Genomic DNA, 16,131 nt, shown 5'->3' with positions numbered 1-16,131 from the left:
ACAAATTTTCAGAACGAATAGACCAGTTTTATTATGGCAATAAGAATGCCCAAAATCAAGTGCAACAATTAACCAATGCTAGCACATTTTTGCATAATAATCAAAATTTAATTTTAGTGTTTTTAAAATTCTGAAATGAAACTCTTAGACTTGATTTTAGAATGTAGATTTTCTTATATAAAGAAGTTTTACTGAATTTAAAACATGTTTATGAGAAAATTACAAACTAAATCTTGTCTTCTGTATACATATTTTTTATCATTAAGGATTCAAATATTTCTAAATAAATAAACTAATTTATTAAAAGTTATATTTTGAAAATATTATCAGTGAAACATCTATTATATACTTTCCATTTTTTTCACAAATGATTAAAATGTTTTTAGTAAAAGAATAACAGAAACAAATGAAATAACACTCTCTTATTTATTCTAATTAGTAATATAATTTAATTGTCAGTTAAGATATCAAAAAATATTACTTTGATATTTTCAACAGAAAAACACATTCATGTACGAGTAGATATAAGACCATGTAAAGAATATGAAATACATGGAAAGAAGAACAAGACAGAAATAAAAAATTTTTAAAATTGATCACCTTTATGAATTTTATACAATGTGTAATTTTATTGTTTTTTTATAAACATGGAACATAAGTTTTATATTCTTTAGGCACAGGCTTTGATATAAAATTCAAATTACTAGCAGGTAAGACACTATATGATAAGCGAAATGTCTCAGCTTTTTACTAAATAAAATACAAAAGTGTTCAAAAATTGTATCTTTTATTCTAAAAATATATTTAAATGGTCAAGAACAAAATGTTCCGCTAATGTATATTAACTTTGTAGGGGGGAAAAATAGCTGCTGACACAATATACAGTGATCATCAAAATTGTACATTCAGTAAATAATTTCAGAAACATTTCAAAAATCTCATTACAAATATTCAACATTTACGAAACTCTACATTTATTATAAGCATCCATGTTCAATAATAATAATGCAAATTTAAATGCAATTCAACACTGATTTTAAAAATGCATTTTAATCCTTTTTATCCCTGTTATCTCTCCATATGCAATAAGTCAAAGCTGATGCTAAGGTCACCCAAGCCCAATAAGGTAGCATTAGATATGCTGCTGTCTTGCTTATTGGATAGAATGTATATGTACAAACTCCAATTGTACCCCAGAGAGCAGCTATTTCCACAAGAGCCTAGAACAGGAGAAAATTTACAGAATTAAATATCATAATTGTGAACATAAATTTACTGTAAAACACAATGAAAATAAATATTAATTAAAATTTAAAGCTCTATATTCCATTAATCAATATTCACATTCTTTGTTTTACAACTAGAAACTAAAAAAGGATAAAAGATCTAACTGACAAAAAATTTAATTTGCAGTTTTTCCTTTACTGATGCAGTAAATGTGAAAAAAAAAAGTATCAAATGAGCAATGATTACTGATATGTAAAAAATAGCTGAATAATCTTATAAGTTGTTCAAAAGAGAAAGAATAGATGTCATTAATGTGATATTCGTATGGATAAATCAAATAGTTTTTTTTTTTTTTTTTTTGCCATTTCCCAACAATTTTGCTTTTGACACTTACAAATTGTACCATTTTTAGTTCTCGGTCATCCAATATAGCATCGCTGACATATCAAAATGCTGTATGTCAAAGACTAAAGAAAGTAATATGTAACACATTTTTAAGTAATAATAATTTGAGCTAATTGTATAAGCCATTTTATAAAAACATTAACAATCACATATTATATACAACAGTTTTATTGCAGATGTACCAAACTTGTACAAAGTTTCATATCAAAATGTTTTAGCCAATTCGAAATAATATTTTAATATAACAGTAATAATATTTTTTCAAAATTTCAAAATATAAGCGAATACCTATTAGTTATTTACAAATACAATAAAATTCTCTAAAGAAGACCAAATAATGCTAGAATAAAAAATATGGCAAAGAATTAAGTACTTTTTCAGTTATAGTTTTCACCTGCACTGAAAATTCACACACACACATACAAAAGAAATTTTCTCTGTAGAATTGTTATAAAATTTGAAAAACAAAATTGTGATGAAGATAAATATAGAGATAATACATTAAAATAAATATAGAGAAAATATATTAAGAAAAATATAGAGATAATTAGAAAAACATAAATTTTGGTTAATCGTAATACTCTTAAAATGAGTTAAATCCTGATACATTATTCCATGATGAATAATTATCTTCTTTCCTTCCTCTTTATATAAAACACAATAATTATTTGTTAAAAAAACTAATTATTATAGTATCAAAGATTTTTCGATTAAATAATTAAAAGATGCACTATTATTTACAGGGAAGGGTTAAAAATTACAGTGATATAAGCTACTTTCTCTCTCTCAAATATATATATATATATATATACAAAATATAAATCTCTTGTAGTATTTGCTTACAATTTCCTATAGTTACATTTAAATAAAAAAAAAATGAATTACTATTCTCCAAAACTACTTATTTTAAATACTTCACACAGCAATATTTCTGAATTTACTCTTTTGGTACTATTATAATCTTTTATTCTATCAATCATTTATAATTAAATACATAATAGATATTATAATGTTCACTGCACTGCCTTGATATGTTTTACTTGAAGCTTATTATAATAATAATTGCCATGAAAAAACTTTATTAACTCAAAATAAATATTATATTTAAATGATCAAAAATATACTTTTCAAATGAATTTAAGTGTACATAAACAATACATAATAAGTCAAATACATAATAAGTTCCAAGTCAAATTAACACATTTTTAAAACAAAAGTTATCTTGCCATCTCATATTTTCAAAAAATCTGAAAAGACAAGATATCAAATTTCAATTTCATATAAAATACCAAATTTCACTCAGATGGGTTAACACATTTTTGAATATCTATGCAAAGCTTCAAATATTTTTCCAAAAACGACAAGTAGAATTTTTTAAAGGCCCCAGCAACTCTAACTGAACTATAAAGCTTGGAGGGGTGTCATTTAACAGTATTTTACATACTCTGTCTTGTGGTATGCAACGTCATATAGGCTAATATACAAAAAGTTTTATTGAAATTTCTATAAAAAATTGTAACTTCAATTTTTTAATGAGCACATATTTTCCAATTCATTCAATAAATAGTTAGAAATGCTGTAAATCCTCTTGAAATTATGAATTTATTATGTTGATGTGTTATTTGTTGAAAATTAAATTAAAATGTGGTATGTACAGTGCATACATATAGTATTGATACAACAGTATTTAATATCCAAACATATCAAAAAATTCAAACAAGATTTTTTTCCAGATAAATCTGCTGCAAATAAATAAACAAATAAACTTTTTGAATCTCAGCTTTCATGAGGGAGATGTTAAAGTGAAAGGAAAAAGGCACTGTCAACTACTGCACATGAAAAAGATTCTTGTGACAGAAGAGGGAGTCATATATGAAAGCCAAAATCAAACTTCATAACAACTCCTTGCAAAAACAATTGAAAATATTGCTAAAGTAGACTTTGCCAACTCAACCCAAGAGGAATATGTTGAATCACATTTGTTCTTGTAAGAAATTTTTGATCAAGCATTGTCTGTTCAAGGAACATAATACCACTTGTTCATTCACGAAAATACATCAAACCTATTGGTGAATACTTTACAGATGATTTACAGAGTGGAAAAGGAAGTGTTAAAAGCCCTAGATAAATTGAAATTAGAAAACATATTAAGTCATGTCATAGTCATCTATGGTGAAAACTGATGGTTCGGTATTTGTTTCACGGAAAAATGAAGAAGATGAAGTGATAATTTTTTTCCACTCATCTGGACCATACATTATTCTCATATCCAAGAAATGATGTTTTATGGACGTCGATAGTGAATACTCTGGTAAAAGTAAATTCTATGATTATTACTGGAAGAAGTTAATTACACTTAAAAAGAGACGTATGCAAAACAAACAATTCAGCATCAGATGAAAAACATATACTACTAGTAATAAAAATTTTTACTTTAGTCACTACTGTATTGTTTTCTTCAGGTTAGCTTTCATACTTAATTTTTACAAAAGTGTTATTATGATAAATATTGGGTATTAGTGAAAAATAAAGCTTTAGTTAATTATCTAATACATAACCCATAAACGTTCTAAATTTAAATTTTGTCAAATAATTTACAACATTACTAACTATTCATGGAATAAATTTGAAAATAAGTACTTCAAAAAATTAAAATTTTGTATTCAGATTTTAACAAATTCTTTTGTTTATTAGCTTATATCATGTTTTATAATCGAAGGAAGAATATAAAAAATGCTGTAATATGACATCACTCCCAGCTATATAGTTCGATTAGGAAAGCTGCAAAGGAAGTTTTTGAAAACTTCCATTCACTGTTTTTGGACACATTTTTTGAAACTTTACATAACCATAATTCAATAACAAGCTAGCATATCTATATGAAATTTGATATTTTTCCCAAGTCAATATAAAAAGAACATGAGTCAAATTTTATGAAAATCTGAGATGATGAAGTTTGTAGAGTGAGTTGAGTTTATACATTGAATGATCTTTAAAACTTACCAGTCCCTTTTTATGAGCCCCAAAAAATATAGGTGTCCATGCCCAGTTCAGAGCAAGACTTCCTCCATAAAGCATCAGAGGTAATCTAGCAGGTCCTTGAAAACCACCACCTTCTTTCCACACAAGATATGAGGCGTATCCCATGCCTGTGTACAATGATGTCCACATAGGAGCAAATACCCAGTTTGGGGGTCTCCATGCTGGGCGCTTAAGAGTCTGAAAATATTTGAAAATAAACTGTCAATGCACTAATTTTTTTACCAATATTCCAAATACTTTTAAACTAATCCCCGTTATGTGGATAATTTGATGGACAAAGTATTTAAAAATGCATCTTTTATAAAAGTATATATAATAAAATTATAATAGTATTAATAAATTTCAAAAAAGTTTGGAAGACACGATATTGATTGCTAATAATGCCTTAAATGAAATGTATTGGATAATCTTTTCAACACAAATATATTGTACAATATTGAATGATGTTAAACAATATCACAATATTGTACAATATTTCTGAATATTGAATAATAAAATATAATATTGTACAATACTGAATGATGCTAAACAATATCACAATATTGTACAATACTGAATAATGCTAAACAATATCACAATATTGTACAATACTGAATGATGCTAAACAATATCACAATATTGTACAATATTTCTGAATATTGAATAATAAAATATAATATTATACAATATTGAATGATGTTAAACAATATCACAATATTGTACAGTATTTCTGAATATTGAATGATAAAATATAATATTGTACAATATTTCTGAGTATTGAATAATAAAATATAATACTGTACAATATTGCTGAATATTGAATTATAATATCGTTCAGTATTGTACATTAGGCTGTTCTATATGAGAAATATAAATGGCACTCGTAGATAAACACACTTATGTTCTGTTAATGAGTTGAGCACCAGATTTGGCTTTCTGAAACAAGACGCAACTCAACCTTGGTACTTTTAACTTGATACGGTAAACTTCATATTGGTCAGCTGTGGCGTTTTACTTTAAACTCTAGACAAAGTGAGCCCCGTAACGGGAATTATATAAAATTTTTATGGACAAAGTGCACATAATCTATTTATTCTGTATTTACAAGCTGTGAGTACTGCCGTAAATAAAATCTTGTTTTCAGTATGACACAAAAATGAGCAAAAATTTAAAATAGAACCAAGTAGTAGTTTTTTTTTTCTTTCTTTCCTTATTCTTTTAATGATGTCTCATCATTTTTAAATTTAGTACAATCATTTCAGTTACTAATAGAAATCGGTTGCTTTTATTCCGCAATATGCATTTAGGGATCAATCATCATTCATGCATATGCATCAATCATCATCCGCAATATGCATCAATCATCATTCAAGCAAGCCAGAATCAATAGCAATAATATTATTTGAGAGTAAATCTGTTCTTTAGCTGACAAAGTTCAAATAGTTGAAATGAAATGAATTAAAGAAATTGAAAAACGATGCCTTAAATCTTTGATATATATATATATATATATATATATATATATATATATATATATATATATATATATATATATATATATATATATATTTCATCGAACGAAACTAAAAACGAAGTATCAGAACAGAACGGAATGCTAAAGTAAATTTTAACACAAAACTGATTAAATTATAGAAAAATTTAAATAAATTCGGGGCATTTAAGTTTTTAAACTATTACTATTTGATTTTTTTACAAATTTTATGAGAAATTATCTCGTTTTTCTTTTTTTTAAATTTTTACCAAACAAACAACTTGTATGTTGCGAATCGCAATGGTAAAAAACTAAAAAGCATCTTTAGAAGAAAATAGCGTTACAAAGGCAATCCCTTCCGCATGACGTTCTCTAGAGGAAAATATATTCTTTTGCCTTTTCTGAGCAAAAAAAAAAAAAAAAAAAAAAATCACGTATGTGTATTTTGGTTATCTGAACTCAAAAATTACTTTCTTGGAATTCCTGAAATACAGATGTGATTTAGTAAAATAATAACTTGACAAAATAGCTAACTAGATTTAAAAAAATAATAATAATAACGCAAAGCGTTATAAAAACAGGATAAAATTTCAAAAATACGAAACAATTGAGCAAAAGAGTTACAGCCTTGAATTTAAATCGCACTAAGTTTTGGACATTACAGTTAAAAGTCTTACAATCCAATTAGACTTTCCTCTTAACTCTTTTAAAAGGTTTATAAAACATCTTTCCTCTTCTGCACTATCAGATTACATAACAAATGTCTGTCACTGTAAAATGTGAACAAATTAACGAATAGTTCTGCAATTCAGGCAGGAAGTTTTCTTTTTCAAAGGAGAATAAACAAATTTCGAAGGAAAAAAAAACTTTCATAATACTTTCAAGTCTAGTGAAACAACACAAGTTTTGTTATTTTGTCATTGTTTAAAATCAAAACAGTCTTCCAATATATCTAAATAACAATGACTATTAGAAAACAAATATAATAAACACTGAAATTAACTCTCTCCTCGATTTTCAAATATACTTCTGCCATCCATTGTATTTTGTATCAAACTCTGCCATAAAGCAAAAAGAACTGAAAAATCGTTTTCAATCAATATTATTTTCTTTTGATTGATTTGGAACAAAATTTTAAAAAGATCTACAGTCTTGATACAAAAACAATACATTAAATTCATGCATCTCGCTTTTTGTATTTTTGAGTTCACACACACTAACAGACAGACCTACACACAGTCAGACCATAGACGAATTTGGTCTGACCTTTGAGGCATTGAAATTCTAGTGATAAAATTACATGCCAAATTTCAGCTATTTTGCTCTTTGAATTCTGTAGTTACCGCGATGACATGTATATGGACGGACACAGACAGCCAAACTTTATGTCAACATATTTCGACCAAAATTCGACAGAAATCTACAGTTCGTTAGACAACAAACTGAATTGCATTCTTTTTGCTTGTTGAGTTTTTGAGTTACCATATTAACAGGCAGATATTCAAAAGAAAAAATAAATCTTTTTCTTTTTATCTTTAAGACAAGTAGATTCGTTGAATGTTTTAGTGATTACAATACTTTCCATGCAACGGATACAAGAAAATAAAGAAAATTAAAGAATAATGAACTACATAAATAGGACTTAAATTAATGAGATTAACAAGTAAAACAAAAAAAAAACTTTTATTCCACAAAACAGACGAGTTTTGATGATCAATGCCCTTTTTAATGCAAAAATACTCTCGACAGAACTTGTAAGATGTATAGAAAAATAAAAAAAAAAAAGTAAAGAATAATGAACTAAATAAATATGAATTAAATTAATGAGATTAACAAGCAAAATAACAACAAAAAAAACTTTATTCCACAAAACCGTCTAGTTTTGAGGATCACTGTCTTTTTTAATGCCAAAAGATTCGACAGAACGTGTTAGACGTATGAGGAGTCGAACACAGGAATGGCAGATGTTTCACATTTTGGTGCTTCTTGTTTGAACAGTTAATCAAATCGTCTGATCAGATAAACAGCGCATCTTTCATTCATAAATATACAACATTCAAGGACTTTTCATGAAGTATTTTTATAAACTTTACTGATTTCGCTTGAAATGTCTTTCCTATCGTTTCTATATTATTTCAAACCGGTGAAGATTATAAGATACAATGAAGATAAGAAGATAATTAAAACTACATTTAAATTTAGAGCATAATGTAAAATAAAGCGTAGCCTCAACTTTTTTAACTCGTGATGCAATTTTTAGAAGCCACAAAATGTTTCTGGTCCCATTTATGTTCCTTTTTAATTAATTAATTTTTTTGTTTGTTTTCGCGCTTCTAAAGCTGAAAAAAACACAAAGAAAAATAAATAATAATTACATATAAATAAAGAGAAATTGAATTAAAAATAGTAATTCAGCGAATTCTATTGAAAATTTTTAAGTCAAAATTATTTTCTAAACTATATTTTATACAAAACGTTGGAAAAGAAATCTACTTTGTGAAAATGGATGTTTTGGCATGATAATTTTAGTGACGAATATTCAAAGAACTTAGATATAAGCTGAATCAGTCGAAGCACAAAAGAGAAAATTTGTATTAGATGTGAAAAATTTTTTGATCGAATTAAATTCCAAACACTAGACATTGCTTTTATTCTCTTGATTTTTTTTTAAAAACATGACAGTCAAACAAACGAAAATCCGGAGTTTCTTCCTGTTTAACAGAAAGCAATTCTGAAATGATCGCATGTGTGCACCGGAACTAAGATATTATTTTAGAAATTCCTGCAAATCAGAATTTATCAGAATTCTCACTTGTATAGTGTGATATGATATAGTATGATAATGATAATTTATCTTCCTCTACTTTATCTACGATAATTTACCTTGTATTATAATTTATCTTCAATTTTTATTACTTCTTTAATTATTATTATTATATGCTTATATTTTATTATTATATTTAATATAACTATATTTTTAATTTCCCCTTGCATTGTGTTCTGTTAAATTGCTATCAATTTTCTTATCTTTTTTTTTTTTAAAAGCAATCAAATCTAAGTAAATTTTGTTGAATTTTATTGGAAAAGCTATCATTTCCATTTGCATACTTACAACAATAGATAATATAATTTTGAAGTTATTCTTAAACTATCTTTAAAGGCCATTAAGATAAGAGCACAATGCATAAGGAAGCGTTATTTCCAATGTTTCTTTGTTTATTTTTCATGGCAAATCTGAATAATGATTGTATCTGTAACATTTCATTGTTAAAGAATAAAAACACGAAATAAAGAAAATAATGTGAACAGATAAGCGCATTTCATTCTTTCTAGGTGTAATAGCAGTTATCTATTTCAGGATTCACCAGATAAACAAAGGAAATAAGAACAATTCCATTTATGAACTGAATTATAAAAATGGTTTTCTAAATGAAATCATAAAAATGTTTTTCTTTTTTTCACTAGCAAATAGTTATTAGTCTTAGGGAGACATCTCCTCGAAACTTTCTCGTTATACCACCTGTTAAAGATGTTATTCCCCTCTTCCCACATAAAAATTGTGAATCTTGAGTAAAGCCGTGAACGCCACGAGTGCTCAGATTTTTATTTTCATAGTCCAGCACATGAGTCTGTGCTTTTAGAGTAGTAAAGAAAACTGGATATGAATTTTAGATACCGTTTTTTTCAACGGATAGATACCAAAATTTGATACCTGATAAAGGTGTTACCCCCATCGTCCCGCATAAAAAGTGTGAATCTTCAGTAAGGCTGTGAACGCCAGGAGTGCTCAGATGTTTATTTTCATAGTCTGGCACATGAGTCAAACCAAATATTGACACAGAACTGCAATTTAGCTAAAAATATCATAAACCAAATTTGATTTATCTAAGTCATTGTATTTTTTAGTTGCATACATGCGAAAGAGCAAGGCAACAGACGATCAACATATTGATAGATTTGATTCAAATTTTGAGACAGATCTTAGATGATAAAACTGTGTGCCAAATTTTATTTAACTAGCTCTTTACATTTTTTAGTTAACGCGCTACTTGCACTCGGACAGACGCCCAGGCCTCCACATCGTTTAGAGGGCAAACAAAAACAATCTCTTTCCTTGTACAAACGAGTAAATACAGCGAAACGACCGACTTTGATAGGACTGATATTTTAATATAGTATGCAAGTGCACAAGATGCAAACAATGCGGTTTTTGTAGTCATTTAATTGATATATTATAAATAAATTTTGCATTTTCTTTTCTTAAGAAATAACCTTCTTTTTTTCCTCGCCATTTATCCAAATACCCACGTCAGATCTGGTATCAATTAATCTGGGTAATTGAAATTCTACAGTATCTTTTCAACGACGTTCAACCAAAACTCTGAAGCGAGTTTGATATTAAAATCAATGTTCACAAATTTTTGCTCTGCATGCTCTTTAGATACTTTTTTTATTTAAAAAATGTTCATTCAGTACATTTTCAAGATTAAAAAATATATACAAAATAAGCATTTTTTTTTTCTTTTGAGAATGGTAGTTCAGTTAAATTTATGACTCTTTAAAGATGGATCTCGTAATTTTGAACCTTTTTGCCCTCGAGATCAGATGTCGAGGACAACGCCTTATTCTCCAACTTCCACGCCACACAGGTATAAAAACGTTTAGCCTTTGCAAGCTTTTAACTGTATCAGGCTACACCGCATTTAAATGATTATCAGCATGCTTATATAAGTCTGAGATACATTTGCAATGCATTTAAGGATTCTACCTCGATCTTAAGGACCTGGATCATACTACATGGAGCTCTCAACACTAAATATAACCGAGACTTCTTGAAATCAAGTAAAATTTTATATCTTAGCTATGATTTATTTTGAAAATTCTGCACACTTTAAAATTTTAGTTAAATGAACCATAAACCTTCCAATCGGAAAATTAATATTCTGTATTAGAAATCATAATCATTAATTGGAATTTTTCCCTCACAGGAATCAGAATTTTCCTTCGACGCAATTATTTCTGGCAAAAGACAAGAATTGAGGATCAAGAATTTGCCGTCAGTCAAGTGGAAAATCATTACTTAGAAAATGAACAAAAGCTCTATTCACTCTTCCGGAAAAACATGAAAATCAAAAAAAGTGTCAACATGATTTCGGCGATATATAATTCTCCACGAAAAACACCTTTGTTTACATTCAATTTTTCATAAGAAGTCAAATGATCTGTTGACAATCGTGTGTCCTTTCAATTTTCACTGAGATCGTGTATTTCAAGATGACACAAGAGGGCGCCACGATAATTAATATTTCCTTTTCCTGTTTTGAAAATAATGTAAACAGATAGCGAGTGAAACATATTTGTACAAATTATCTGTATGATAATCATGAAAATATTTAACATAGCAAACTAAAGTTACATGATAAAAATAATGGAATGAATCTTCACTTACACTTCTAGATATAACTAATAAATTAACATTTTACTTTTTTTTATTTTACAACAAAAAAAGGTGAGATTGGTTTCAAATTAATCTGTGCAAATATAGTATAATTTCATAATTTAAGGAAAAGTTACATTCAAAAATTTATATCAAAATCGCACAAAATGAAAAAAGATGCATTGATTAATAAAGAACATAAGGAATTAAAACATATAATATTAAATGTAAAATTTTATAAAATATTACATTTAGTTTCATATCATTTCAATCTAATTATTTTATTCTATGCGATATTGATTCATTTCATATAGCCATCAACGAATAGGCTGCACGATTATAAAAAAACGATATAACACAGAAAGACACTCAGTTTTTTTAAAACTTTTATAGACATCAAAACCAACAACTTACCTCATACCATGTTTTAACCTCTTTCCTTGTAATGAAAGCAGCAGTTATACCACCTATGTGAGGAAGAGCAATAGCTCCCGCCATGGGTCCATATTTTTCCATCTAAAATTTTTAGAATAAAAAAAAGGATGTTATTAATCAAGAATTCACTTGAACATATGCACATAAATCAATCATACAAAATCTGTCTCTCAAAAAAAGTTCTAAACATTAAATAATTTTTAGATTTGTAATGATTACTCAGCAACAAAATTTCCACTAACAAACCTTCCCGGCTTTATTCGTTGATAAGGGCGGAATTTATTGGGGGAAAAAAGAATGTTTAAACTTTTGGTTAAAAACTCACGCGCAACTCCCACCGTCTAAAACTGAGTATTGAATGAGAAACCGGTAAAATTTCATCATTTCCTCATGTATTCAGATTAGATAATCATCTACAATCTCTGTTCCGTGTTATTTTGTTTTGAATGTTATGAAACATTCGACATCGAAGATAGTTATATAAATCACGGCTAAAACTAAGAATTCGTTATATAAAGGAATGAAAAAAAGAATACACACTTTGAAAATGTTTGACCAGCACCCGGTATCGGTGGAATAACAGATATTCCTTAACGTAGAGAAAGGTCAACTCAACACTCAGCGGACAATCTTATTGTATATACACAAGTTAACCAGGAAATGTTTGCTTGCCACGTGACTATACAATTTAGAGTAGGAAAATAAGCAATGTTATGTGGCGTCATCTAGTATTTGTAAAAGTAAGAAAAAATAATACTTTGTTGTTTTTAGCTTAAGAATAATGTTCTTTTTAAAATATTTCTCGGGTTTTTAATTAAATTTTTTATTAAAAAAAGTAGAAGGATATAGATTAAAAAATGAAATATAAAACTGATATTTGATAAAAGTATAACCTAATGAATAATATTGAATTAACTTTATGATGAAATAAATATATGTTAGTTAAATAAAGAAATAATCTTTTAAATTTGGTTTAGATTATTCAGATTAAAAACGTTAACTTAATTTCTGATTTTCATGAAAATTTCTTCTATATAAAATTGTTGAGTTCCTAGATTTGAATTTTGTTTATTATGTGTCATTAGAGGCTGCATTTTCATTCTGGGAATTACACCAATGGATTTTTTTGACCTGCTTTGTTACAGTAGTACTTGGTGATTCAGCGCTTCTAAAGACAGTGTTAAGTTTCTCGGAATTCGACGTTAAGTGTTCTGTTTCCAATTTTATTGTATTGTTCCACTAAAGAAGTTTTAAAAATAAAAAGACAGTCGAAATAGAGCTTAAGTTTCTACCTACCAGTCATATAATACAATTTAACATTTTAAAATTATTTTATCTGTTTAATAATAATAATAATTATTATTTCATATACTATTCGTTACAACTTAATTTTATACAAATTATTGGTTTTCTGGTGCTTTTTATTTCCAATATTTGGGATTTCAATTTTATTACTTAACTAAGATAATGAAGTATGGATATTAAAAAAAAATATTTTATACGTGTAGGAAGAAAATGAGCATTCGATTTTTTTAAAACCTTTATTTTAAACAAAATGGAGGAATAACATTAATTCAGACACGAACTTTACTTGTAATGTCCAATTTGATATAAATAAACAAGCCAATACGTTTTAACACCTATATCATAAAGTACCTGAAAAGCATTTATAGTTTCTACAACAGACAAATCAATCGATTAAGAAGTAACCAAGGCCACCAATCAAAATACTAACACTCTGCCTCTATCCAATAGTGGTGATGTAGAATATATAATTCTGAATTTCAGAGAGGAATTATAAAAATTTTTTTTTAAAGTTCGATTGGACTCATGCCAAATAAGTTTAGAAGCTACAGTACTAACAGAAAATATATGTGCATACTTATCGGATATCTTTGTAAGATTTCTGATGATATGATAATTCTCATTATGCTATTAGTCGTGGCCACTGCTATCAGACAGTGCAGTTGTGACGTAAAGAGTTTACATTTAGCATGTTAATTGCCTCAGTGGAAATAACGTAACAGAAATAGTAGCAATGATAAAAAATAAAAAATAAAAATCCGTTCAAAAATCATAAAAAAATAAAAAATGATTGAACTGCAGTGAGATTTGTGGGGTAAGCATTCCAAGCATATGTTTCTTTCTTTCTTTTTCTTTTCTTTTCTTTCTTTCTTTGCTTTCTCTTACTTTTCTTTCCTTCCTTTCTTCTTTTCTCTTTTTTTTTTTTTTTTTTTTTTTTTGTTGTATTCAAAAATCAGGGCAAAGATTTTCTAGTACGAAAAGTAGCAATTACTTTAGAAAAATGAAAACTTGACAGTTATTTATAGACTTATATGCCCCCAACTCTTCAGTCCTACGATTCTTCATTCCAAACATCGCAAGGGGAGTCTGAAAAAAATTTAAAGTTCTAGTCTTAGAGCAAAGATGGAGTTCCCTCTACAACAGCATTTATACAGGAATTTAACACTTCTGAAATCCGCTAAAATCTTTATTATAAACTTTTAGGGACGCCATCATTAGCAAATATTACAGGTACTCATGGCCTCGATGATCGCCTCATTACACTCCAACAGACTTCTAGTAGCTGAGATTTTTGAAAGCGCGTGTATCGATTATCACTTTCGATTTAGTTGCGGGTTAGTGAGAGGTGTTATCTGCCCGTATATCCAGACATGATGTGCTCTGCTGTAAATAACATTATAACTCGTTGTAACTCCTCATTGTGGTGGAGGCTACATCGAACATTTTTTTTATTCCAATAAAAATGATAAAACAGTATTTCATCTTGTATTATACATATTCGTTATTAGTTTTATATAACCGTTTTCGTTCCTGTGATTTTTTTTGTATTTCAGAATGCTATTCATTTCGATCATTTTTCTGTTTTTATTTGCTTATTTATTTTTGAAATATCTACGAGCTTTTTGATTGACTAGTATTATAGAACAAGTTAATTATAATTCGTGTTGTAGTTAGAATTTCGAGCAATGGGAAACTAAGAATAAAATGGCGCCCAGATTATAGGTTGTTTGCTTGTTGTTTTTCTTTTTCTTTCCTATTTTTTTTCCATCCTTCATTTTATTTGACACTATAAAACAATATAATATTATTTTTTCATCGCAATGAAGCTGGAAAAAACGTGTTAGAAGGAGCGTGTATGTCACTTCGACACTACGCCACTGCGTTCGGATACCTAGAAGATATCAAGGATTTTGCTTGAATTGAAGGTGAGAAAATGTTAAATTATCATTCTTGGATTTAACTTTCGGGATTGTTTGAGTCTCCTAGCGAATTTTGAATTTTTGTACGCATTTATAGATCTTGCAACTAGAGCTCCAAATCATTAAAATCATATTTCGATAAAAATAAGTTGGAATTTTGTTATCGTTAGAGCCTAAAAACAATAGAGCCAAAAACAATTAATATTATGAGAATAAATGCTGTAATATATTATCTCTTATTATATTTTATTTAAAAACATAAAAAGAAAATCTTGTTCAAAAGTTTAATGAATATTTATCGAAATTTAATTCTTGTTACTTTCTCGTATGCGTAGTATAGAGAAAGTTTTAATAGTCGTCAAAAAAATCCAATCTCGAGGATTTGACGAATCTTTACGTTTTAGATCTCTCGAGTTCAAAAACACATTTTTCGTCTATCTTTCTGTGAGAAATATAGCTCAAAAACGATTTGAGCTAGACCTTTGAAATTTGGTACACGGTCTTAATACCAAATTTTCAGATTTATATCAAATTTTGAGTAAAATCTGTTCAGAAAAAATCAGTTTATCTGTCTGTTCGAATACAAGTTAACACAATAACTAAAAAAACTGAGAAATCTAGATAAACAGGATTCGATACACAGATTTAACATCTATATTATAGACACCTGTCAAATTTTGAGTCAAATTCAATCAACAGGTTGACTGTCTATCGGTCTGTACTTTCAGAAATAATTAAACACGACAATTCAAAAACGCAGTGACTTAGATATGTCAAATTTGGTATGAGAATTTGCGACTACAAGTGCAATTTTGTGTACAATTTTTGCTTCAATCGGTTGTGAAAAATGCCTCTAAAATACAAATTCAGTTTTCCCATATTATTTGCCA

General features: G+C 27.8%; 1 protein-coding gene across 2 annotated transcripts; it reads right to left on the bottom strand.

Annotated features, from left to right (window-relative positions):
• Positions 1-770: 770 nt before the first annotated feature.
• Positions 771-12,695, bottom strand: LOC129959480 (translocator protein-like). 2 transcript variants are annotated; one of them, XM_056072330.1, is made up of 4 exons: positions 12,558-12,695; positions 11,997-12,098; positions 4,636-4,851; positions 771-1,220 (listed from the first exon to the last, which is right to left on the bottom strand). In XM_056072330.1, the coding sequence occupies exons 2-4, from the start codon at positions 12,096-12,098 to the stop codon at positions 1,050-1,052; spliced, it is 489 nt and encodes a 162-aa protein (XP_055928305.1). In that variant the 5' UTR covers positions 12,558-12,695; the 3' UTR covers positions 771-1,049. The 2 variants fall into 2 exon arrangements, with proteins under 2 accessions (XP_055928305.1, XP_055928306.1); XM_056072331.1 differs by lacking the exon at positions 12,558-12,695 and adding an exon at positions 12,264-12,412.
• Between the last annotated feature and the right edge of the window lie 3,436 nt (positions 12,696-16,131).

This window comes from Argiope bruennichi, chromosome X1 (assembly GCF_947563725.1).
Source record: "Argiope bruennichi chromosome X1, qqArgBrue1.1, whole genome shotgun sequence".
Taxonomy (NCBI): Eukaryota; Metazoa; Arthropoda; class Arachnida; order Araneae; family Araneidae; genus Argiope; species Argiope bruennichi.
This window is presented reverse-complemented; position numbering and strand designations above follow the sequence as displayed.